The 24523-nt window shown below is 41.3% G+C and overlaps 1 protein-coding gene across 2 annotated transcripts in view; it reads left to right on the forward strand.

The window, feature by feature from the left end:
- BAK1 (BCL2 antagonist/killer 1) overlaps window positions 1–15503 on the forward strand; it is a 29127-nt gene extending 13624 nt beyond the window's left edge. For both annotated transcript variants that reach the window (XM_083358577.1, XM_083358576.1), the window contains exons 3-6: window positions 7265–7400; window positions 7485–7628; window positions 10634–10814; window positions 13976–15503. In XM_083358577.1, the coding sequence (XP_083214703.1) occupies window positions 7265–7400; window positions 7485–7628; window positions 10634–10814; window positions 13976–14080 (566 nt within the window). In that variant the 3' untranslated portion in view covers window positions 14081–15503. The remainder of the gene's footprint in view (window positions 1–7264; window positions 7401–7484; window positions 7629–10633; window positions 10815–13975) is intronic.
- The last annotated feature ends 9020 nt before the right edge of the window (window positions 15504–24523 follow it).

Consider the following 24523-nt stretch of genomic DNA (forward strand, 5'->3'; position numbering starts at 1 on the left):
AAACAACTTGGATGACTCCATTTGATCTGTTGGAAAATAATTTTCCTTCAAAGATTGCTCCCTATTTACACATTCCTGTGCACCTAATACCAATGTATTAGTTTATACTTTAATCTTTGTATAAACAATAGTGATTTTGCTTCTCACTTGGTTGAGTTGGGCAGCTTTAGAAATTGAACGAACGAATGAATATCTAGCATACTTAACTTACATGTGCTTGTTCCAAAACAGACTTAATTATATGATATGGAGCAAAATATATTGCATAACCAGGAATTTTAGATAATATTACATAATTTGCTCTAGCACTCTACTTCAGTTGTTATTTTTATCCTTTTAAGTTTTACAGGGGGGGGGAATAAACGATGAGACTATAAAATGTAAACATACTAAAGTTTTGTTAGCAATGTACGATATTTTACAAAACTAAAGAATTCTGTTTTTGTATAAATTAGGAATCATTTCATTATATTCAAGCAAGCATATTTCCTGTTTGTTGTGCAATAACCGCCTTCCTTTAAATCCTGCTATATGAGCTAACATTGACTTCCTGCACGTGAGATACTTATTTATCACTCCTCTTATTATTCATCAGAGTTTGCCTATGAGGCAACAATTTATAGTTCAAGGAGATTAATGCAAGAACAACTAGCAAGTAGAAAACGAACAGTTTTATTTGGAATCTGTTAGTGAATTACAGTAGAACAATTTTAAATGGCCCTACGAGACAAGGAGAATGGGCTATTAACATCCAAACTTGAAAGCCTATTTAAAAGCATGTTGAAAAAGATTATATAATGCCATAAACATAGTATAGTTCAAAATTGCAAGTAGCTGTGTTTTTTCTCTTTCTAAAAGTTACATCTTTCTCTGTCCTGGAATAGTATCTTTTAAAGATGAGTAGAGAGAGATACATATTTTTATGTATTTTTTTACTCACTTTAGGGCTGCTGCTGGCATGATGCTAGGTGTCAAACTCAATTTCATTGAGGCCCGCATGAGCATTGCGGTTGCCCTCAGGGGGCCAGGTGGGTGTGGCCTGCTGGGTGGGCATGGCTAGAGTGCGTATGGCTTACTGAGTGGGCATGGCCAGCTCTACATCGTTGGCATCAAGGGTGCCTATGGGGACCTGGGCAGGACTGGGACAGATCTGAGGGTCTCTGGCAGAAGGAGGGTCTCTGGGCCAGGGTCAAGGCAGTGGGGGCCGTTCCCTCACTGTTTCCAGGATGGCTTCGCAGGCCACATGAAACCACTTCGCGGGCCGGATCCGGCCCCCGGGCCTTGTGTTTGACATGTCTGTGCTAGTAGAATGATGTCAGAGGAGGAGGAAGAAATGATTAGCTTTTCAAGCAGATTAAGTAAAATAACAAAATTATGTTGTCAGGTTTCTCTCTGGGTTCTGGGGGCACGGTTTTTAAGGTAACAGAAAATAGTGAGGACAGTAATAGGCTGCCTGATTTTTCTGTAACAGAAGTTCTGTTGACATGTCTAATAATACCTGACCCAAATGGAATTTTATAGCTGTTTTTTAAGAGACAGTTCACTTTACATTTTAAGCAAACTAAAAAAAGGAAACTGGTATAATTTTCAAGAGTATCCTTTTGCTTATTTTCCTATTTGCTTATTTTTCAGGATTCATTTAGAGTACTTTGCTAAGAAATGATAGAAAAAGAACCTATGTTCTTAGTAAGCTAGGTTGCAGGGGGGGGAAGATTTAGTTTAATTGTTTGCTTGTAACTTGTGAGTGATTTTGCAATGCTTCAGTGAGAATATGAGTCAATTATTTGGTTTTACTTTGTGCAGCTGTTCTCCTTTCCCAGCCTGTGCTGATCTGGTGCAAGACACTGATTTCTTCTGATTTTTCCGCCATGTCAGGACCCGCCATTGTACCACGTCTTAATTAGCCTTCCAATGAAAGTTCAGCTCTGCCTTGGTTGTGTTGTCGTTAAAAAAGAAGATAATGAGAGTTTTTGGAATATCTAATAAGATTGTAGATTGGATGGTTAAAAAAAAACTCATGCCTAACTGGAAAGTAAAAATAACAGCACTGCACTAACCACAAAATCTCATTTAAGGTTGCAGGTTATAACTATCACCCCTTCCAACCCTCTGAAAAATAATGCTTTTATTTTAAGCTGCAGTGGCTATATACGACACAAACATTTGATAAGACGTCTTAACTGCATTTAGTAAAAAGATACTAATCCCAAACCCACCTAGAAGCTGAATATAAAATGTGCAGCCCAAACATTGTAGACAATACCCCATTCTGGCCACAGTTCAACATTATTAGTGACACAAACAATATATACACAATTAACAGCATAAACATGCTTTTGACTTCAAATGATTTTTGGAATGATAGTAAGTACATGGTGAAGTATATAGCAAGTGGCAGAAGCATACAAGACCTACATGAAACTTTGGGGATTTATTTTTTTTTTTAGATATAATACATAAATGATGAACATAACATAATCCAAACAAAAGTATATGGCGTCTTATAATGATTCATAATGTCCAGCAGAAGAGGAAATTTTCAAGAGCATTCTAAACACTCCAGTCTCTTGCCATCAGACTTGTAGTTTAGAATGGGTCCCCAACCCCCGGTCCATGGACCAGTACCAGGCCACGGCATGCCAGCAACCGGTCTGTACAAACAAGCAAAGCCCCGTCCACGGGATGAAGCCAGCTCACAAAACCACACACCCTCCACTCTGCGGGGAAAACCTCTCTCCACGGAACTGGTCCCTGGTGCCCAAAAGGTTGGGGACCTCTGGTTTAGAATCATCAGCTAGCTGACCTTGTTTGGGCTCAAGAACTAAGCAGAGTCAATCTTCGTTAGCTCTTGGATGGGAAATCATAAGACATCCCAGAGTACATAGGACAAGAGGACAGATGACAAAAGGCACCGTGCCATTGTGATGCAAGATCCATCCCTTATGCATTGTGATAATGTACACACGCATGCAAGAAGCAACTTTTATGTGGTACCATCCCCATATTTGTTTTGTCATTTTGACAAATTCACCAAATTCTGCAGATGCTCCTGCCCCAAGGCTGTAGGTTAAATGAACTGGGGGGGGGAAATCATGGAAGAAGGCAGTAGCAAACCATTCTTGTGCCTCTTACTTTGATCAAGAAAAATAGCATGGTCATGCACCTAAAGTCATAAGGAATTGAACTTGACTGAGGCTTACTCCAAAGAAGCGTGCAGAAGTGTGCATATATATGATAAGCATCGGTGTCGATACATTTGTATTACTACATTCTGGTTTTATGCTGTCTGTTTTCTCGGAATCTCAGGATATGTAGCCACTCCTCAATACCTTCATAATAATCCTGGAAGGTAATTTATGCTGAATTGTTCTAAAATCATCAAGTAGTTTTAGGGCTAGATTTAGTTTTACCCTGGATTTCCACAATCCAGCATTTACTAGCATTGTGCTGGCTCTCACTTTAGCCTAGCCCTAGGCCCTAGGATAATGATCCTACAGATAGAAAAAAGATAAGATAACCTTTATTGTTATTTTTGTTGCTTTGGATATTACCTTAAAATAGTTTAGTGTAATAGAAAATGTCTTGCTTTTCTGTTGGGAAATGAGATGAACAAAAGTTTGTGTTTTTTGGCTTTACTTGCTAGCCGGAAAGAAAGATAATGTAGCATAATTTATAAAATAATGTCCATTAAGCACACACAACTATATTCTCAGTTGAAATATAGGAGGAAAGTATAAACAGCCATCTCTACTGTGGCTTTGTCTTTTGCACTTCAGGAATAGAGAGGCCATAATCTGGCAATAGGCCTAGGTCTCTTATCAGAACAGCTAAAAATAGCTTTGGCGGGTGGGTAGTTAGACATGGTTTAGAAAAAGTAACCAATGACAAAGGATTAAGCTGTTTTTCTTCTGCTTTCTCTTCTGCATTTCTTCTCATCCAGCATATAAAATATTAAATCTGTCAGCCCTCCAAGATAAGTCAGATCAAGAATAGGCACTACAGGGATTCTAGGAATGCTATTTTATTATTGCAGAGAATATTAACAGAATCTTGAAAGTCTGTCTGAAAACTCTATTATCCTCTTTTTTAAGGACAATACAACCAAGGGAGAGCTGTCTTGACTCTCTTTTCATGTTTTCTCATACAGTTTGTCAGGGCTGAGTCATTTCATGTCTCCCACTTTGGTCTCAAGGCCAGAGTAAAATTTCCCAATAAAATCTTTCTGAGTGTTAATGGGGGAAAAAGTTATGGGAGAGAGAAATGTAGAAGAAAGAGCAAACGGGGAAAAATAATCCTAGTACCATCTGTAGCTCGGGTATAAGATGAGCATGATGGACCTTAGCACGTTATGGACTCGTTTAAAGTAACTCAGACCATTTTGGGGGAGTGGAAAATAAAACAGTTGTTGAATGTGATGAATTTGCAGAACATTTAGAGAATAAAATAATTCTCATTGATTCAGATGTGGACAGTCGCTAGGCAAAGTCCTAAGAGATGGCAGGCAATATATTGAAATATTATTAAGACTATCAGTCTAAAGAAAATGGATAGAGTTCTCTGCAACATCACTTACCACCTGCGGACTGAATCCCTAGATAACCTGAGAAGAGGTTGGATGATGTTGACACTTGACTATTTCCAAAAACTTGGGCTAAACTGGAGATGCAGGTATGGTTCTCTCCTGATGTCTAGAGGTTGTTAGAGTTTGGATGGGGAGAAACTTAAAATCAGTCCCAGCACAATAGAATGGTAAGGATGTGAAAATCAAGTGATTCTATTAAAATTTCATTTTGATCCTGGATAGCTCAGTGGTCTCCAACCTTGGCCACTTTATGACTTGTGGACTGCCAGAGGAATTCTGGGAGTTGAAGTTCACAAGTTATAAAGTGGCCAAGGTTGGGGACCTCTGGTGTAGCTCATCTCTCTGCACAGCAGGTCTCCAGTGTATACTTCTTCTACACATAGCTTCAGCTGGAAGTACAGATAGAAACTGTGGCCTGAAGGGCCTTTGCACAGTTCCATCTGGTGTGCCAATTGTGGCTTTACTACCAATGGATTTCTGAGTAGGAACTCAAGGTACTGATCATTCAAGTCCCTTTTATAATTCAAAATCTGGATATATTCAAGACTGCCTTCCTTGAGTGAAACCTGACCATCTGATGAAATAAAAAAGGCTTGCTGCAGAATTTCATTATTATGGAGTTTTAGGTGAGAGTTCTCTGCAGTGCTGTCCCTTTCTCTGGAAAAAGGTGCTCCCAGAAGTGAGCATGGCCATCTTCCTACAATTGTTTCATTCAGAAAAGCTATGAAGACCTAGCTTTTTAGCGGGGGCCTGTGGGAAAATGTGATAGATTGAATTGGTGCTCATAAAGTGGTGCTTAGTATGTGGTGGAAGATTACGATTAATCATATTGTGCTTAATATGATTTAGTTTTTCCCCCCCTGTTAATTAGTATATCTGTAAACAAATTACCATGAGTGTTCTGTACCAGCCTGCTACCGGCCCTGCAGAAAAGGCAGGGACAACCCCTTTACAACCGGCAAGAGGCTGGAATTACACCTGCCAAATTTATAGCTACAAAAACAAACAAGACACGAACCAAGAAACAGGAGCTTTAAGAAACATGAACCATCCGAGCGGTTGCCTTCAGCAAACCAGCCCTCCCAGACATTCCCCTTATATAGAGTTCAGGGCGTGGCTTCTCTCTGCCTCCTTCCGAGAAGCCCCATTGCCTTCCTCTGTTTACTCCTAATTGACTGCGTCCTGCGTCGGGCGTCCTTGAACAGGGCCAGCTGTGGGTCATCTTCATCCACACTGTCAGGCTCACACAGCTGGGTCTCCGTGGTGACCAAGTGGGAGGGGCCTGGCTGAGGGCTCTCATCAGCAAGATCTTCAACCCCCTCAGCAAGGTCTTCAACACCCTCCTCTGAGTCGTCCGACCCAACTGCCGAACCCACAGGCTGACCCTGAATCACAACACTGAGGAAGATTGTAAGCCACTCAGTTTTTACTGCTTCACCAGTGCTCTTTCCCACTTTTCCTAGGTGTCAGATATTAATTTCTCTAGATTCATAAGCCACAGTTATATTTAAGAAGTTTCTTTGCTCTTTATAATGCAAAAGTTAGTTATTTTGCTGTTTAGTGACAGTAGCTCTCCCTCTCCTTTGTAAAGACAGTAGTTCAGAATGCCATGCCTTACCTGTTGTATATATTTGCAGAGATTAAAAAATAAAACTGGTTAAGAAAGGCTAGCACCAGATAAGCAATGGAAAAGTTCTCACCTCATTGTGTTAGACTCCCCTTCGGGAGATTAACGACATAAATAAACAAGTCTATGGAGATTCTTAATCATCCAGGTCATGGTTGTCCCAAAGGCGCTTTTCAAATGGCAATTGGATTTTCTTGGTCTTCTTCCTTGAAAATGTTTCACTTCTCATTCAAGAAGCTTCTTGAACTGAAGAAGCTTCTTAGATGAGAAGTGAAACATTTTCAAGGAAAAAAAAACCAAGAAATTTCAGTTGCCTTTTGAAAAGCACCTTTGGGATAAAGAAACAAGCTGATTCCAAATGCAGATTGGCTAAGGCCTAGAATTCGAATTTCTTAAAGATGAATTGTGGGTCAAACTCGTGTCAATATCATTAAGCAGAAGCTGCCCTTTTCCATCAGCATGTAAGGGATAATAGACAATGTGGCTGAACACATTTGGAGATAATTCATTGGAAAATACTTGGACCTGGAAAATACTTGGAGCAGGAAAATGACATTCAAGTTCTGACTTGACTATCAAGGTCAGTGATGATCTTGGCACATTCGTATTAGGTTATGTTTTGTCCATAATCAGGTTTGAGCAGGTTTTAGCTGGGAAAACATATTATGAATTCCAGTGAGGAAGTTTTCTGTACTTACCAGCAGAAAAAAATGTCTGTCCTGCTTCACAGAGTTTTGTGGTGGTGATGATGATGATGATGATAGCAAATAAAGAAGAGAAAACCATATCTCTGTGGCGTGAACTACTAGGGAAAAGTGGATTTGGGGAGGTTGGAAGAAAAATAAATGTGTTAATTCCTTTAAAGGCTTAAGAGACATATTTTCAGTATTTTGGGGAAGCGGGGGGAACCTGTCCTGCTGAAAGTAGATGTTTTTGCGCCTGACATTCAGCAGCCTGATCTGAGAGAAGAGGGCCTTGGGCTTCAATAATTGTGACCTACCTCTGCTCAAAATGAAACTGCTGATAGCTGAAGGACCCTGTTATCTCTTCTGCAGAAGACTTGGTAGCTCAACAGACTGAGGAGGTGTTCCAGAGCTATGCTTTCCATCGATACCAGCAGGAGCAGGAGCTAACTGAGGGGGATGTGCCAGTTGACCCAGAAATTGCCGCAATTCAGCAGGAGCCAAATAGGCAAGTACCACAGGCTCTTAAATGTTTACTTAGTCTGTCTCCATGTTCCAATTTAACCAGTTTATTTTTTTTCCCATTGTACAGCACCAACAGTCAGGTGGGTCGACGCTTAGCTATCATTGCTGATGACATCAATGCACGGTATGACAAGGAGTTCTCTGAGATGCTGAAGTCCTTGCAGCCTTCCAGGGACAATGCGTATGAGTACTTCACCAGAATAGCCTCCACGTAAGTGAGACCAGGGCCCTCAACCAGAGTTTGATGCATATGGCTTTTTTTAAGGTTGTGTTTGATGTTAACCTCTCTACTGCTTGTGCAATGACAAGAATTCCTGGTGGTAATGCAAACCAAACAAATAACAAAGATGGAGCAGATCAGAATCACAAATATTGTGTTTTTTATTTCCATCTGGCTTAAGCTGTTCTCACAATTTGATATACCAAATTTTTTTTTAAAAAAAAATATGCTAATTACTACCTTGGTGCCAAAATCCAGCCCCTAATTTAATCATATGCCGCTGTCACTCAGGTAACACATATTCTCTGTAAAGGACTTTTGAGCCTTCAGGAGAATTGGAGGGATCTTCTCTGTCACTCAGAGCATCTCTTGATACAGGAACCCTTTATTGGATTTACTACTGTGTTAAATGTAAAGGCAATTGGCTCTTCGGTTAACGTTTTGTTTTAAAACCTTCTGAATATAAGGCCAGCCTTGTGACATCTTATAAAAACATTCATGTTTGAATGTTTGCATTCATGTTTACTGGATGTTTGCATTCATGTTTATTGGAATCTGCAATTCTGTGGCCTCTGGCAAAGGTTCCCACAGAGCAAAGGCTATGTCAGATCTTCCCCTATGAAGGTGAAGAGAAAGGATCAACTTTGGGCAGGGTGCTGTGACTTCAGAAGCTGTCTCCCAGCCTCACTGAAGCTAAATGAGGCCAGTTCATCCCCAGAATCAGATCCAGGATATATCTGTCATCTGGAACTCCTTGCAGGATGGGGTCCAAAAGAGGATGGGATCTTCAATCACACAGAGTAGTGGCCACCATCTTGATTCAGGGCTGGCGGCTGGGGTACAGCAGCAGGAGTAGACCACTGACCTGCCTCTAAGCTTGCCAGATGTGTTATCTTAGCATGGGAAAGAGGATGCCCGGACTCCTCTTTTCTCTTCAGGTTCTTAGGCCATCAGAAGTATCATGAAGGCAACGAAAACCATTATGAACCTGGAGGTTATAGTGGCAGGGATACCCAGGCAAGAGGCTGTATGGAACTCCAAGGTGGTTTTTAGAAAAGATTTAGTCACAGTTTTCTCCTCCGTTTCTTTCTTTCCCTTTTATTTTTATTAAAGAAAGGAAATGACAAAGGGTAAAAATCACCAACAGAGAGAAAACAGTGTCAATGTATACACATGCATCTTTACATTCACAAACATCATTTTCCTGTTCCCTCTCAAGATCATTTAACTTTCTCTTCTGTCCTCTTTTCTTGCTCTCCCCTCCTTGGGAAGCCAAGTTTCACCGTTTTGCTGCCTTCAGGTAAACTAGGCACCAGGTAAACCAGCACCTATTGTGCTTTCTCTTTCCTCTTTTTCAGTTGCTGTGTATGGGAACACTCTCCGTGCTATGTCTGCTAAGTTTCCAGCCGCACTCAAATTCTAATGTTGCCTTATAAAGCTGGTTTTTAAAAATTGGACTATCAGAATCATCTTATCCCATCAGATAGCTAAAGATTATTTCCAAGCAACCGTACGCCAGGTTAAAAATGAAATAGCTATAGCCACATGCAAGCACAGGTTTAAAAAAGGATGCTGCCCAACTTCATGGTGGCAGAAAAAGCCTTTATGAAGCAGAAAGGAAGGCCAGCTTCTTTCCCACCCACCCCCACCCCCCGCCCCACAGTGGGATAGCCAGATCAGAACTGATCCTGTAGATTTAAGTATGTGGACGTTTATGGAGATTCTCAGTCATCTAGGTCATGGTTGCTCCAAAGGTGATTTTTTAAAAGGACTGGACTTCGTTTTTCCAGTGGGCAGGCAAAACATCAAAAGCGGGGGGGGGGGCAGTTTCACTTTGCCATTATGTTTATTATTTTATTTTTATTTTTATTTTAATCCCATTTATATCCTGCCCTTCTCCAAAGACTCAGGGCGGCTTACAAGCTTAGCAGTAGCCTTCATTCTATGTATATGCCTGCTTATTAGGGCTTTCACACACACACCCCAAGCGGCATTAATACAAAGTCAGTTTATTGCCCCCAACAATCTGGGTCCTCATTTTACCTACCTCGGAAGGATGGAAGGCTGAGTCAACCTTGAGCCTGGTGGGACGCGAACCTGCACTAATTGCAGGCAGCTGGTGTCACTTAAGGAGGCATTAGCCCACTGCTCCACCGAGGCTCCAATGTTCAGCAACCTGTGACCAGAAAGGCAAAGGAAAAGATGTAATGACAAATATTTCGTATTTTTCCATCATTTTATAGGGTTTGCCCCCCCCTTCCTTGCTTAGGGTGCTGAGCTTTTCCAAAAAAATTAATTTGTCATTTCTTTTTCCCCTTAGAAATTGGTAAGAACTTGCACTGCTTACATTCAATGATTTGTTGCCAAATTTTGGTGTTGGGATTCTGTAACATTGCAGGGTTGTCAAGCAAAGGGATTGTGGGTGGCAGGTTGTCCAGTCTGAAACAGATCTTTGTGTTTAACTTTTCAAAAGCCATGTGAAAAAGCCTAGAGATTGAAACATGTGGCATCTCAGCCTTTCTCCTAGATTTATTGCAAGAGCAAGTAATAGGAAACGGGGCAGGAGCATTAATGTTCATTGCCTTGAGTTTTATATGTAACAAGATGGAATCAAAATCTAACCATCATCATGATTATCATTAGTCTGGGAAGCCCATCAGATTCAGAGGAAGGTGGTTTACACAGTGTTTCACAACTTTACGATGAGTGGGACTTGGTTGGCTGGGGAATTCTGGGAGCTGAAGTCGAGTCATTGTAAAGTTGCTAAGGTTGAGAAACACTTCTTTAGAAAGTGCACAGGTACACATATAACACCTGTCAGCAGGTCCTTAAACTGCACAAGTGTTTTCCCAGGGTCAAGCTACGGTCCTTCTTCCCGTTAGAATATTAGCATGAACAAGATATTAGTTGCTGTGATCAAGGCATCTGTGTAATGCCTTTCCTGAAGCAGCAAAGAACTGAAAATCTGTAATTGGAACTAACCTTCTCTTCCCCAGTTTGTTTGAAAGTGGCATCAATTGGGGTCGTATAATAGCCCTGCTGGGCTTCGGCTACAGGATGGCAATCCACGTATACCAGCATGGGATAACTGGTTTCCTGAGAAGAATTGCACATTACATGGCTGAATTTGTGCTACACAATCGCATTGCACGATGGATTGCTCAGCAAGGAGGATGGGTAAGTGAACTGAAGAACCATTTTATTTATTTATTTATTTATTTATTAGTTTTTATAAACCGCCCTTCTCCCGAGGGACTCGGGGCGGTGTACAGAGGAAGGACGAAGTATACAGACCGAACAATAAAATAATAAGAAACACTAATGAACACAAACTGGGACCCCAATTAACGCTATCAACGCTATCATGCCAGGCCAGCCTGCTGGAACAAAAAAGTTTTTAAGTCGCGACGGAAGGTACGGAGGTCAGGGGCCATCCGGATTTCGGTAGGTAAGGTGTTCCAGAGGGCTGGCGCACCCACTGAGAATGACCTCCCCCTGGGGGCCACCAGCCGACATTCCTTGAGCGGTGGCACCCTGAGGAGGCCCTCTCTGTGGGAGCGCACAGGACGGTGGGGTGCTGACATCGGCAGAAGGTGCTCCCTTAGGTAGTCCGGACCCATGCCATGTAGGGCTTTGAATGTCATTGTTAGCACCTTGAACTTCACACGGAAGGCAACCGGAAGCCAGTGCAGCGCACGGAGGAGAGGTGTGATATGGGAGTATCGGGAGGCTCCCAAGAGTGTCCGTGCCGCCGCACTTTGCACCAGTTGAAGCTTCCGAGTGGATCTCAAGGGCAGCCCCATGTAGAGAGCGTTACAATAGTCTAGGCGAGATGTCACAAGGGCATGGGTGACTGTACGTAAGGAATCCAGGTCTAGATAAGGCCGTAGTTGGCGAACTAGTCGAACCCGGGAGAAGGCCCCCTTGGTCACAGCTCCAATGTGGTCTTCCAGGGAGAGCTGCGAGTCTAGGAGGACACCCAGGTTGCGGGCCCTATCAGCAGGGGGAAGTAACTTGTCCCCAATGTTAAGCAGTGGGACGTTCTGAATCTCCTGGCTTGCCGGTACGTACAGCCATTCAGTCTTGTCCGGGTTCAGTTGAAGCCTGTTTCTCCCCATCCATTCCCGGACCGCTTTCAGGCAGCGGGACATCACGTCGAGGGCATCACTGATATTGTTAGGAGTTGAGATAAAAAGCTGGGTGTCATCAGCATACTGATGGTACCCTACTCCAAAACTGCGAATGATCTCACCCAGCGGTTTCATGTAGATGTTGAACAGGAGAGGCGAGAGGACCGACCCCTGAGGGACTCCGCAAGCGAGAGGCCTCGGGGTCGACCTCTGTCCCCCTGTCAGCACCGACTGCGAGCGACCCTGGAGAAAGGAGGAGAACCAACGCAGAACCGTGCCTCCCACTCCCAGTCCCCTGAGGCGTCGCAGCAAGATACCATGGTCGATGGTATCGAAAGCCGCCGAGAGGTCTAATAAGACTAGGACAGAGGAATGGCCCCTGTCCCGGGCTCTCCAGAGATCATTCATCAGAGCGACCAATGCCGTCTCCGTGCTGTAGCCCGGCCTGAAACCCGATTGGTACGGGTCTAGATAAACCGCTTCATCCAGGATCTGAGGAAGTTGGTGCGCCACCACGCTCTCAACAACCTTCGCAAGGAAGCGAAGATTGGAGACTGGACGAAAGTTATTCAAAGAGGATGGGTCCAAGGTGGGCTTCTTGAGGAGAGGTCTCACCACCGCCTCCTTCAAGGCGGTGGGGAAGTGACCCTCACTCAGAGAAGCAGAGATGACCGCTAGGAACCAGCCTCGTGTCGCCTCTCGAGCTGCATAGGCCAGCCAGGAAGGGCACGGGTCCAGTAAGCATGTGGAGGAGCTCAACCTTCTCATAATCCTGTCCACTTCCTTAGGAGTTACAGGATCAAATTCTTCCCAGATGACGTCGACAAGACTGTCCATGTCTTGTTCTTCCATCTCAGCCCAGTTGGAGTCCAGACCAGTTCGAATCCGAGCGATTTTATCCAGCAGATATTGACCAAATTCCTCGGCTCGACCCTGCAAGGGTTCCTCCCTCACCTCTTGGTTTAATAGGGAGCGAGTCACCCTGAACAAGGCAGCCGGGCGATTATCTGCGGACGCGATGAGGGTGGAAAAGTAGTTGGATTTTGCCACCCTTATCGCAGCGAGATAAGACCTGGTGAGGATTCTTAGTCGCAATCGGTCGGATTCGGATCGACTGGCCCTCCAACGGCTCTCTAGGCCCCGTCTCCGACGCTTCATCTCCCGGAGCTCCTCGGTGAACCATGGGGCTCGCTGGGATCTGCGCCGGGTCAGAGGCCGCAAGGGTACAACTCGGTCCAGAGCCTCCGTGGCTGCCTTTTCCCAGGCTTCCACTAAGGCTTCCGCCGAGCTTTGAAATATATAAATTATATGAGCCTCTAGTTCAGGGGTCTTCAAACCTGGCCCTTTTATGACTTGTGGACTTCAACTCCCAGAATTCCTCAGCCAGGTACGCTGGCTGAGGAATTCTGGGAGTTGAAGTCCACAAGTCATAAAAGGGCCAAGTTTGAAGACCCCTGCTCTAGTTTGTACAAGGTCTCCTCCATTTAGGCAACTGGAATCTATTCTGATGGGCAGTAACAATCTAGGGCTTCCAGACGCAATGTGGAAGCATAACATCCTACTTGCTTCCTTCAACTGAAGAGGCCAAAGAAAATTCATAGCTGCTCTTGGCAGGAATTTGAGCCAGAGACCTTTGGAACCTATGAAGCAATCTTTTCAACGGCATTGTGTGATGGAGGCTGTCCAAGATTGATTGATTGATTGATTGGCAGTTGGGCTGATTGCTTTGCTATAATTTATATGCCACTCAGTTCAAAAATGCTCCAAATGGTTTCCAGGAAGGGCATTCCTAAATCTATCTGGGGATACTGAGCCAAATATTTTCTGTTTCTAAAGATGCATTCTGCCTCTGGACCATGATGCAAAACAGCTAAGCAGACAGTAAAATAATACATGGACCTTGATGAATAATAGTGAAGAAAGGCACTGTGGATGGTTAGCTTTCTTCTAAGACCCAAGGGTATACTTTTTAGTTCTTCAGATACTCGGGTCCCTTTCCAGAATTACTCTTTTGAAAGAACATGCTGAGAGAAGATCTTAAAACAGCCTTCCACAACTTGATGCTTCCTCTCTTTGGGATGATAATTCCCACCATTCCCAGTGAGCAGGCTGATGGCAGTGCTTTGTGTTTAAAACACTTCTAGATAGTACCAGGTTGGAGAAGGCTAATACAGAATTGGATCTATAACAGTACTCTTCTGTCTCTAGGTGGCAGCACTGGACTTGAGCAATATTTATTTGAAATACATGATGATAGTCACAGGAGTGATTTTGCTGGGCATATTCGTTCTACGCCGTTTCTGCAATCAATGACAGGAAAAGAAAATGCTGCTGGTTTCTTTGCATAAGAAAGCAAGATCCAAGAAACAACAACAGGGAAAGCGGTGCATGTTACCAGCTTCTATTCTACCAGGACATCTGTTTGTTTATTCTCTGCGTGGTGATTCCAAAACAAAAGAGCCTGTAGTTTAGTTAAAAGAAGAGTGGAACCAACCATGCCGCAGAATTTACTGCATCAAGAGGCCATTGACCAGCAACTTCATGGGCAACTTCAGGCAGGTACTCGTGGTATTGCAGATGAAAAAAATAGATGCGCTTTCCTCTGCACAGTCTTTTTAAGAAGAACACAACCTCTTAAGAAATCATTCTCAGGACTAATTGAATTCTCAATCAGCTGAACATCACCATAGAAAGAACATTGTAATGTTTCTTGATCTGTGCAGATCAGTTCTGAGCAGTTCTGCTTCTATGAGCTAGAGCAGGGCTGAAATAATTTGAGTAATTGTAGAGCTCTCTGGATTTATCTGAGAATCACATGCAAGATTAGATATGAATATGTATCTAGATGTTCCAGAGGAGAAGAGAAAAAAGTGGTAGCTACATTATTTGATCGGCACTTTTTCATTCACTTGACAATTGCTGTCCTACCTTAGTTGTAATAATGGGCAGAGTAGCTCCTCTTGCTTTGAAACAATATTGCAATGAGACTTCTGAGGTGAAGAGAGTCAGCTGCTTGTAAAGATTAAGAAATGAGGCCTGCTTCTGTTCAAAGGATGGTTCTCTATTTCCCTTTTGATTAATATGATTGTGGTTCACCTCAATGGTGGATGTGCATTTGGGAGTGGGTGACAATCGTTAAATCTGTCTTACACAAAGGATGGACAAAATGTGATTTCCTGCTATCATAGGAGTCAGAATCTCTGCTTTCCCTACTGGAAAATGGGCAAAATCCAGTTAGGTTGAGCAAATTTTAAGGCCATTTCCTATGATGTTAGTGAGGCTTGCTTCTAAGTAAATATATAATCAGGCTGCAAACTTGTGTTGATTTCAGTGAGAAATTGAATATGTGCTAAAACTTACATTTAAAATTGGTGGAATATATACAAATGCTTAACATTGTTTGGATTGCGCTTAACTGAATTCCCCCTTGCCAGGTTTCATGAAAGATCTCAATGGGAGCACAGAAATCTTTGTACCACAAGCAGGCAAATGTGTAAAACTGAAATTTTCTGCTCAAAATAATTGTTTTTTTTTAATCTTGTGGGGTTCTTTAAAAAAAATTTTTAAAAAGCCAAAGCTAATTCTGCTATTTCTCTTCCAATACTCTCCCAAATGTTTACTTTGTATAGCTTTTTTCTGATGCTGAGTCTCATTTTGATGTCTAAGATAAAATTACTACTACAGTTGCAAGAAAAAGTATGTGAACCCTTTGGGATTACGTGGAGTTTTGCATGAATTGGCCATAAAATGTGCTCTAAACGTCATGTAAGTCATAACAATAGAAAAACACAGTCTGTTTAAAATAATACTACACAAACATTAGCTGTTGTCATGTTTTAATTGAACATAAGATGGAAACATTCACAGTGCAGGGTGGAAAAAGTATGTGAACCTTTGGACTTAATAACTGGTTGACCCTACTTTGGCAGCAATAACCTCAACCAAATATTTCCTGTAGTTGCAGATCAGACCTGCACAACGATCTGGAGTAATTTTGGACCACTCCTCTTCACAAAACTGTTTCAGTGTAACAATATTATTGGGATGTCTGGTGTGAATCGCTCTCTTAAGGTCATGCCACAGCAGTTCAATCAGGTTGAGGTCAGGACTCTGACTGGGCCACTCCAGAAGGCGTATTCTGTTCTGTTGAAGCCATTGTTTTGTTGAATTACTTGTATGCTTTGGGTCATTGTCCTGCTGCATCACCCATCCTCTGCGGAGCTTCAGTTGGCGGACAGATGGTACTACGTTTTCCTGCAAAACGTCCTGATAAACTCTGGAATTCATTTTCCCATCAATGACAACAGTCCGTCCAGGCCCTGAGGCAGCAAAGCAGCCCCAAACCATGATGCTCCCTCCGCCATGTTTTACAGTGGGGATGAGGTTTTGATGTTGGTGTGCTGTGCCTTTTTTTCTCCACACATAGTGTTGTGTGTTTTTCCCAAACAACTCAATTTTGGTTTCATCTGTCCACAGTATATTTTGCCAGTAGTGCTGTGGAACATCCAGGTGCTCTTTTGCAAACTTCAAACGTGCTGCAATATTTTTTTTGGACAGCAATGGCTTCCTCCGTGGTGTCCTCCCATGTACTCCATTCTTGTTTAAAGTTTTCCTTATTGTAGATGTGTCAACAAAAATGTTAGCATGTGCCAGAGATTTCTGTAGGTCTTTAGCTGACACTCTAGGATTCTTCTTTACCTCATTAAGCATTATGCGCTGTCCTCTTGCAGTCATTTTTACAGGACAACCATGCCTAGGGAGAGTAGCAACAGTGCTAAACTTTCTCCATTTGTAGACAGTCTGTCTTACCGTGGACACATGAACATCAAGGCTTTTGGAGATACTTTTGTAACCCTTTCCAGCTTCATGCTAGTCAACAATTCTTGATCGTAGGTCTTCTGAGAGCTCTTTTCTGCAAGGCATGGTTCACATCAGACAGTGCTTCTTGAGACCAGTAAACCCAAAACAGGTGTGTGTTTTTAAAGGGCAGGACAGCTGTCAGCAACACATCTAATATCATCACACTGGTTGGAGTCAAGGTTGGCTCACTCCTGGCTCCAATTAGCTCTTGGAGAAGTCATTAGGCTAGGGGTTCACATACTTTTTCCACCCTGCACTGTGAATGTTTCCATCTTATGTTCAATTAAAACATGACAACAGCTAATGTTTGTGTAGTATTATTTTAAGCAGACTGTGTTTTTCTATTGTTGTGACTTACATGACGTTTAGAGCGCATTTTATGGCCAATTCATGCAAAACTCCACGTAATCCCAAAGGGTTCACATACTTTTTCTTTCAACTGTATGTCAGGAAAAACTGACATTTTGGTTACAACTCTGTTCTCTTTCCATGCTTTATAAAGCCATAACTCAATGGTGAAACTTGAGTAGTTTTTCCTGCCATTCAGTTACCAAAAATTCTTAAGCAGATGACTTGAATATAATAATATTTTTTATATTTCTGATTTTTAAAAAAAGATACTCTGAGGTTTTCCTGAATGCATATGTCAATTTATTTTTAATACTGAAAAAAATAGTGGTTTTCAGTTTAAAGAGTATCGATCTGAACCTGATCATAGTCTTAAAAGAATAGTCATAACAAAGGATAGATAAATATATCTATTTCCTTTTACATGAATCAGTGTTTGAGGATTTCGGCAATCTTTGAACTTCTTGTGGCGGAAGAATAACCTAATATACTCATTTTAATGCACTTTTCTTCTTGTGTTTTCCTTAAAAACTATATTCATATCTTATCCTAATATAGACATTTTTGTGTGCACATCTCCTTAATATATACATTTTATATGATTATTTTTGAATTGCAAATTGTATCTCAAAACTATGGAAAAGTGCAGATTGCAGTATGTAGAATTATAATAGTGAGCCTGATAAGTTCCTATACTAATTGAAAAAATTTCTCTCTTATTCCTAAACATGTCACTGTGCCATGTTTATCTTATACCTGCTTACTTCAAAGGATGTCCCCTTTTTTTTGGCTGGAGCATACTGACAGTCTTTCAATTTTGGAACATAATCTTTAGAATAAATTATTTCCAGAAATTCTTTCTAAATGAATACCTTCTTAAGCCCTTCATGTTTGAATGGTTCAGCATAGTAACTTAAGATGACTTATAGTTGGGGATTCAAGCAAATGTTTCTTGTAAGTAAGACTTGTATGATGGTCATAATTACAACCAGAGCAAATAGAATGCGCAGTTAATGTCACTGGTTGATCTGAAGCGTGCTCACCAGTTTTTCACCAGTGCATTGAGTAGGGTTTTTTTCCTATAGTCCACAAAACCACAAAAGTACTAAAGCAGTTACTGATATATAACAGTCCAGAGCAGAGATACTTGGGAGAGCATTGGGGGAAAAACCTTCCTTAATATTAGGATCAACATTGGGATCTGCTAAGTACTTGAAGCATCTATTGCAGTTAATTTTGCTTCCTCAGTGCTGCAAATGAATTGGGGGTTTTTTCCTCAATAATTTCTTTTGAGGTTCTGGTCCAAGAGAAATCAAGGCCTGCATCACTGAAACTGACCATAGTCAGGAGGTGAGCATCTTTTAGCCAGGTGCAGTTATCCTTGACATCTAGGTTTCTGGTCCTCCAGTTGATTAATTTATACCAAGCAGCAAAGTTTTCCTCCCCCCCCCCTCTCTCTCTCTCTCTCTCCTGCCATTATTCTGCTCTCTTTGACAAGTTTATGTGAAGGCCTTCATCATTCCCACACAATTCTCTTGCTTTAGGCTAACTTTGTCTATACGCAGCATTGAGGCTATCCTAGGTGCCACCTAGAGGCTCTGGAACTGATTGTTGTTTTTACAGCAGGGGAGACTGGAATTTGTGGACTTTTCTGCCTCAGGTGTCAAAATAATTTGGCTAATTTTGACATGATAATCCTTACCTTTGCAAGCAAGAAAAGCAACAGGAGATCTTGCTCTTCTGCCTCGGGTGACAAAAGGTTTTGGGCTAATGCTTTATATGAATGAGAAAGTGAGCCCCCACAAATGCATAAATAAATAAAAAGAAGATGCCCAATAAGATTTGCGAAGCAAAGCTGGATTTGACTTCCAAGGACATTTCCAGAAGCTTGAGGAACTCTAGTTGACTAATGCAGGCAAATAATTACATAGAATAAATAAATGCCTAGCTGCAGAGAGGCTTAAAAGAACATTTGCCTTGGTGCATGAAATGTTCTTGTGTCCATCTTTTATCCTCCCCTGCAAGTTTGAAAAAATGTGGGTCTCATTTCTATTGTCTTCATGGGTATTATGCCAGAAGTTTAATAAATACCTGTGATGGTCCAATTGCCTCTTACTATATAGCATGGTGCTTTCTTCTGCCTTTACTAGCTGTGGATCCTTGGGACATCACTTTGTCAGATGTCCCGCAGGAAAAGATAGCATGTGGCTTTTTAAACATTTCATTATAGGCATAACTATCATGGAATCCCAGGACCCTTCCAAAAATCCTGCTGCAAATTGCAAAGTACACAAGATGCTCTAGCCAGGCTTATTGGTTCCGCTACCCAATCTGAACTGAAGGGCTGCCTTATATCAACTCCCGGTCTGCCTGACCTGCTAGGAAAAACCATGGTGGTTCTCTTGTAAGAGAAAATTATCTGCTGGTTTAAAATGTGAGTAACCTGAGCATTTTAACCCTTAAACATGTAGCACGGAGCCTGATCTTTGTCACCCTGTTGATTTAAGATGTATTAGCTTCAGCACATAAAGGACTGGACATTAAGTGGTTTTTGAGAACTAGATAGCACCATTTGATTTAAATTCTCCATCTGAACCATGGAATATGTGCCTCACTAAAGCATTGTATGCATTCCTGATGACAATTATGGCAACTTTGAATTTACATTCATGAAGGTTGAAAATAATGGTTTAACTAAATAAGAACTGTCCAGTCAATGAAGAAATACATTGTTTTTTCCCTTTAGCTATAGTTTTGTTTTTTAAATTAAATACTTGAGGGCAATATAATAATGAATGACTTTGCTGTCATCCTTGATTTAATAGGCTACTTTTTGTTTCCATGCATCATACCCTGTTTTAGAACCCACTTTCCTCAGGAGTTTAAAGGGAATTAAGTAAACACAATAGTGCAACTTGTCAACTTTTAGGATCCATGGACTTCAACTCCCAAAATTCCCATGCTGGTTGGGAAACTGTATAACAGGTACTAGCCTTTCTGCCAAGCAGCTAGAATCACCTTTTTCCATTATTTTATTTAGAAATTTGAATTGCCAGAGAAAGCAAGAGCTTTCCACTCAGAAAATACCTCTGGAAAAGCTACAGTTTTCAAATCACTGAGAGTAGGTACCATCAAACCCAACCATAGATAGACAGGTTTTGGAATAAATTCAGTTTTTGAAGAATTGAGTTGAGATCTTAACTATCCTTTCAACTTGCACTGGGAGTTGAGGTTTGGAAATATGGTTAAATACAGGATAGAAGCTGGTAAAGATACTTCATCTGGCCTCAATGTATCAAGGAGGAGAAACATTTCTGTTGTTGGATAAAGAAGATAATCAAATCAATTCATGTCTTAAGCAAAAGAGAACCACAGGTGGGTTCCATTCTACCTCCATCATAGAAAAAAAGAAAGTAAACCTCCATGAGGCGGGTGCTATTATTTCTGGAGATTCAAAAAATGCCTTATCATATACCATAAATGTACAAGTGTTTCATTGTATGCCATATCGGTGAGGAAATGTATTGGGTTTTTACCAAAAAGCTGAATCTTTTATGTATTTTTTTTTAAAAAAATCCTCAAATTGTGAAGTGCCTAGCACACCATTTGTTGATGGAAAATAAATGCTATACAGCAGGGTCTGTAAAATATATATATCATACACGCACACATTAAAATAAAATGTGTTTACTGATATGCTTTTCTATTCTTTGAGCGGAAAACTCCAAATGTATATTTGAATGTTGTCTTCTTTTTAAGAAAATCATTGAAAAATGTAGGTGCTCTGAAAGATGCCTGTGACTTACAGTCATCACCCTAGAGCAGGGGTAGGCAACCTCGGCTCTTTTATGACTCGTGGACTTCAACTCCCAGAATTCCTGAGTCAGTTGCCTACCCTTGCCCTAGAGTGTGTATGCCATTAAAGGGCATTGATAATGCTGTGTCCAGGATTGGATGTAGCAGCTTGAATATGCTTTTCTGTTTCTAAAGTAATTTCCATGTTAGCAGTCTGATGAGCATAGACCAGAGGTAGGCAACCTTGGCTCTTTTGTGACTCGTGGACTTCAACTCCCAGAATTCCTGAGCCAGCCATGCTGAGGGGAAAGGGAGTTTCCAAGCTGAGCCATGCTGGCTCAGGAATTCTGGGAGTTGAAGTCCACGAGATATAAAAGAGCCCAGGTTGCCCACCCCTGGCATAGACAGTTAAAGGGAATTGGAAATGACCAGAGGTTAATGAAGGAAAAAGTCAGTTAACTTATATAGCCATAATGTTTGACATGGAAAATAGAAAGGAGGCCTTAGATTGCAATCTGATACAGTGTGGAGGGGGTGCCTCCCTTTCGGAGCTGAGGGCCATTCCTGGCCTTTAAATGGCATGCCAGTGGCCCATATTTCAAAAAGCAGCAAGGCAGGGACACAGAACTGTATTTCAATTGATTTCAATTTCATTCAGTTTAAAACCAAAGTTTCCTTTAAGCAGTTTTCTTCATTTCAATTTTGAATACAAACTGCAGCCCACGCAGAAAAAGCTCTCTTTGTCAGCACCAACAGCAGCTGGCTGAATGTTCTGCTCAGGGTGGGCCATTTGATATATACATACATCTTTAGGATGGACCATTGCAAAAATGTTTTGCATAGCTGTGATTAAGCCTAATTAAAATAGCAAATATTTGTAGGTTTGTTTGGAAATTACAATTCATAAGGACTTTTGGAAAGGCTCTGGAAGCATTACCCAAAGTGGGAAGCGTGGCAAATTGGGCACCTCCCCTGTCCACTCTTGCCAATGATTAATTGCCCTGTTGAATTCCAATAGGCTTATTTATCAGACATATAAGGAATTGCACAGTTGTAAAATTCTCAAAAAATGGAGCTTGTCATCATCGTATGGTGAGCATTCATTGCATGCCAACAAAAATTAGCTTAGCTTCAAGCAAGTGTATAGCTATTTTATTTTTTATTTATTTTAATTCCATTTATATCCCGGCCTTCTCCGAAGACTCAGGGCGGCTTACAAGCTTAGCAGTAGCCTTCATTCTATGTATATGCCTGCTTATCAGGGCTTTCACACACACCCCAAGCGGCATTATTACAAAGTCAGCTTAATTGCCCCCAACAATCTGGGTCCTCATTTTACCTACCTTGGAAAGCTGAGTCAACCTTGAGCATGGTATTATCTTATTGTAAAATAAGACTGTTGTATCATTTATTATGTATGGGATCCATTCCTTAAAAAGCGAGTTATGTTGTGCTCAATTTTGCATAGCATGAGGTTCCATCATCATTCTCCAAAGATAATGGGAGTAATGGAAATTGGATTTCCCACAGCTACACTCATTGCTCAACTCTGTTGCAGAAAAACTACAGATACATTGGTTATAATATTTTATTATTATCTTGGGTTGCAATCTATTTAAACATATGAAAACAAAAAAACCTGTTAAATATCTTAAAAAGTCACTGGTTTTGACTGTTGGCTTATTATAGCAATTCCTATGGAAGCTATTTGGCTCTGTGTTTGCAGCTGTTCAAAGAACTCTTGGGGATTTTGCAGTCTGAACATGTCTCAGTGACATTGCAGCTACCATATTTACTAGAGATACCAGCTTTTGAATCTCAGGGACTTCATTTCTTTCCCCCTGAGTTTTGGGTTTCTGCTCTGCGCAGTATTAAACATTTGGAAATTGTTTAATTTTTCCAAATATGTAAAGTATACCTGTCCTATTTTCAGCCAGGAAAGGAAACCTTATGCTCCTTTAAAACAGAAGACTCAAAATATTTTTTTTAATCCCATTTGTATCCCACCCTTCCCCGAAGACTCAGGGCGGCTTACAATCTAAAGCACAAATCAATGTGCTTAGCAATAGCCTTCATTCTGTGTATATGCCTGCTTATTATTAGGGCTTTTGCGGGGGGGCCCAGCGGCATTATTACAAAGTCAGCTTATTGCCCCCAACAATCTGGGTCCTCATTTTACCTACCTCGGAAGGATGGAAGGCTGAGTCAACCTTGAGCCTGGTGGGACTCGAACCTGCACTAATTGCACTAATTTTGGATTTGGAACAAAATTTGGATATTTTGAGAACATACTGCATGCTAGCAGGCATGACCAGAAACACTAATTTCTAGAAAGCAAATATATTTTAAGGATATCTTAATAAGAAAAAAAAATCAAAACTCAGTTTGGAATAAAACCAACTCCTTGGAATATTCTTTTTCCTTGGAACATTTTGCATAGATTACAAACTCCAATCAATATATAGAGCAGTGGATCTAAATAACAAGTCTGCCAATAAGTTCACCAAAGAATTGACCAAGGGAACATTTTTTAAAAAAAAAATATCTCTAGAATAACTTGGAAAACACACAGATTTTAAAACATGTTTTCTTTAGAGCTCGTACAATTGGAAGTGAGTGGCCACACAATGTTTGTTTCAAATCATTTTGTGTACTCTTAATGATTTGCCCCCTGCCTAACTGCTATGGCCATAGAAAGCTGCACAGCTCCATATCAAGGAGACACCTCAGTGTCGTTTGCTGCAACAATCCAATTTTAAGTAGCTCCTTCAGTCAAAAACTCAGGTTTCTCCACACTGAGGGCTTCATGCTGGTGGAAAAGATCATTTGCTCCAGTGCTTCAAATGCGGCAGGCGGTGTATGTAGTTCTAGGGGGCTTGAAACAAGCATTTTACTGTAATTCAACAAAATGTGAAGCAAATCAGCTGTATCAAAGTGCTTGTTTTAAGCCTCACTGCCCCACCTTCCAGAATTTATTGTAAAATGCCTCTAGATACCTGTGGAATTCAGAAGTTCCTTTAAAAGGTTTCTTAAAAAATAAAGCAGAAGTTGGAAACTGATGTTTGATTGGCCTCCATTTTGAAATTCTGGGTGGGGAATTGGACGGGACAGGCTGGTTGTTGCCAGGCACCATATTGGATATCCCAATTATAAAGAAAGGGGGCAGCAATCCTTCGCTAATGGGGCAAAAGAGTTGCCCCCAGGTTTAAGACTCCCCTAAAAATGTGTAGACTTGACATCATGGGAAAACCGCTAATGTGGAATGAAAATAGTTCAAAAAACTAATGAATAAATGAAAGAGGACAGTCAATAGATAAACTTTCTACTGACAATGCTGAACAAGAGTTTGGTTACCAAAGGGTTGTCTGTGCTCTAAAATGTTCCTTTTGCTGAGTAATGTTCCCATCAGGCAACCCTTAGCAAGAAGCCCTTCTTCGGTCCTTCTACTTGCAATCTACTAACCTCAAGGATGAGTGGAGCAGTGTGATTCTTCTAGCACTCTCTTACTTTATACCTAGTCCTTGAATTATGAGATCATCATCTATTCTTAATCCTCTGCCTGTTGGCAGATTGGCCAGTGGCCTAGAGAAAGAGACTCAGAAAGAATGCTTGCAACTGCACCTGCTGCCACAGGCTCTTTCCCCTTTTGTTCAGAGAAAGGTTAAATTGTAATGAAAGACAAACAGCTCTCATAAAAAGTACAGCTGTCTACCCTGCTGAGCCTCCTAATGTGAATATTGTCTCTCCACATTG

The sequence above is a fragment of the Vipera ursinii genome (genome assembly GCF_947247035.1).
Source record: "Vipera ursinii genome assembly, chromosome: 3".
Lineage (NCBI taxonomy): Eukaryota > Metazoa > Chordata > Lepidosauria > Squamata > Viperidae > Vipera > Vipera ursinii.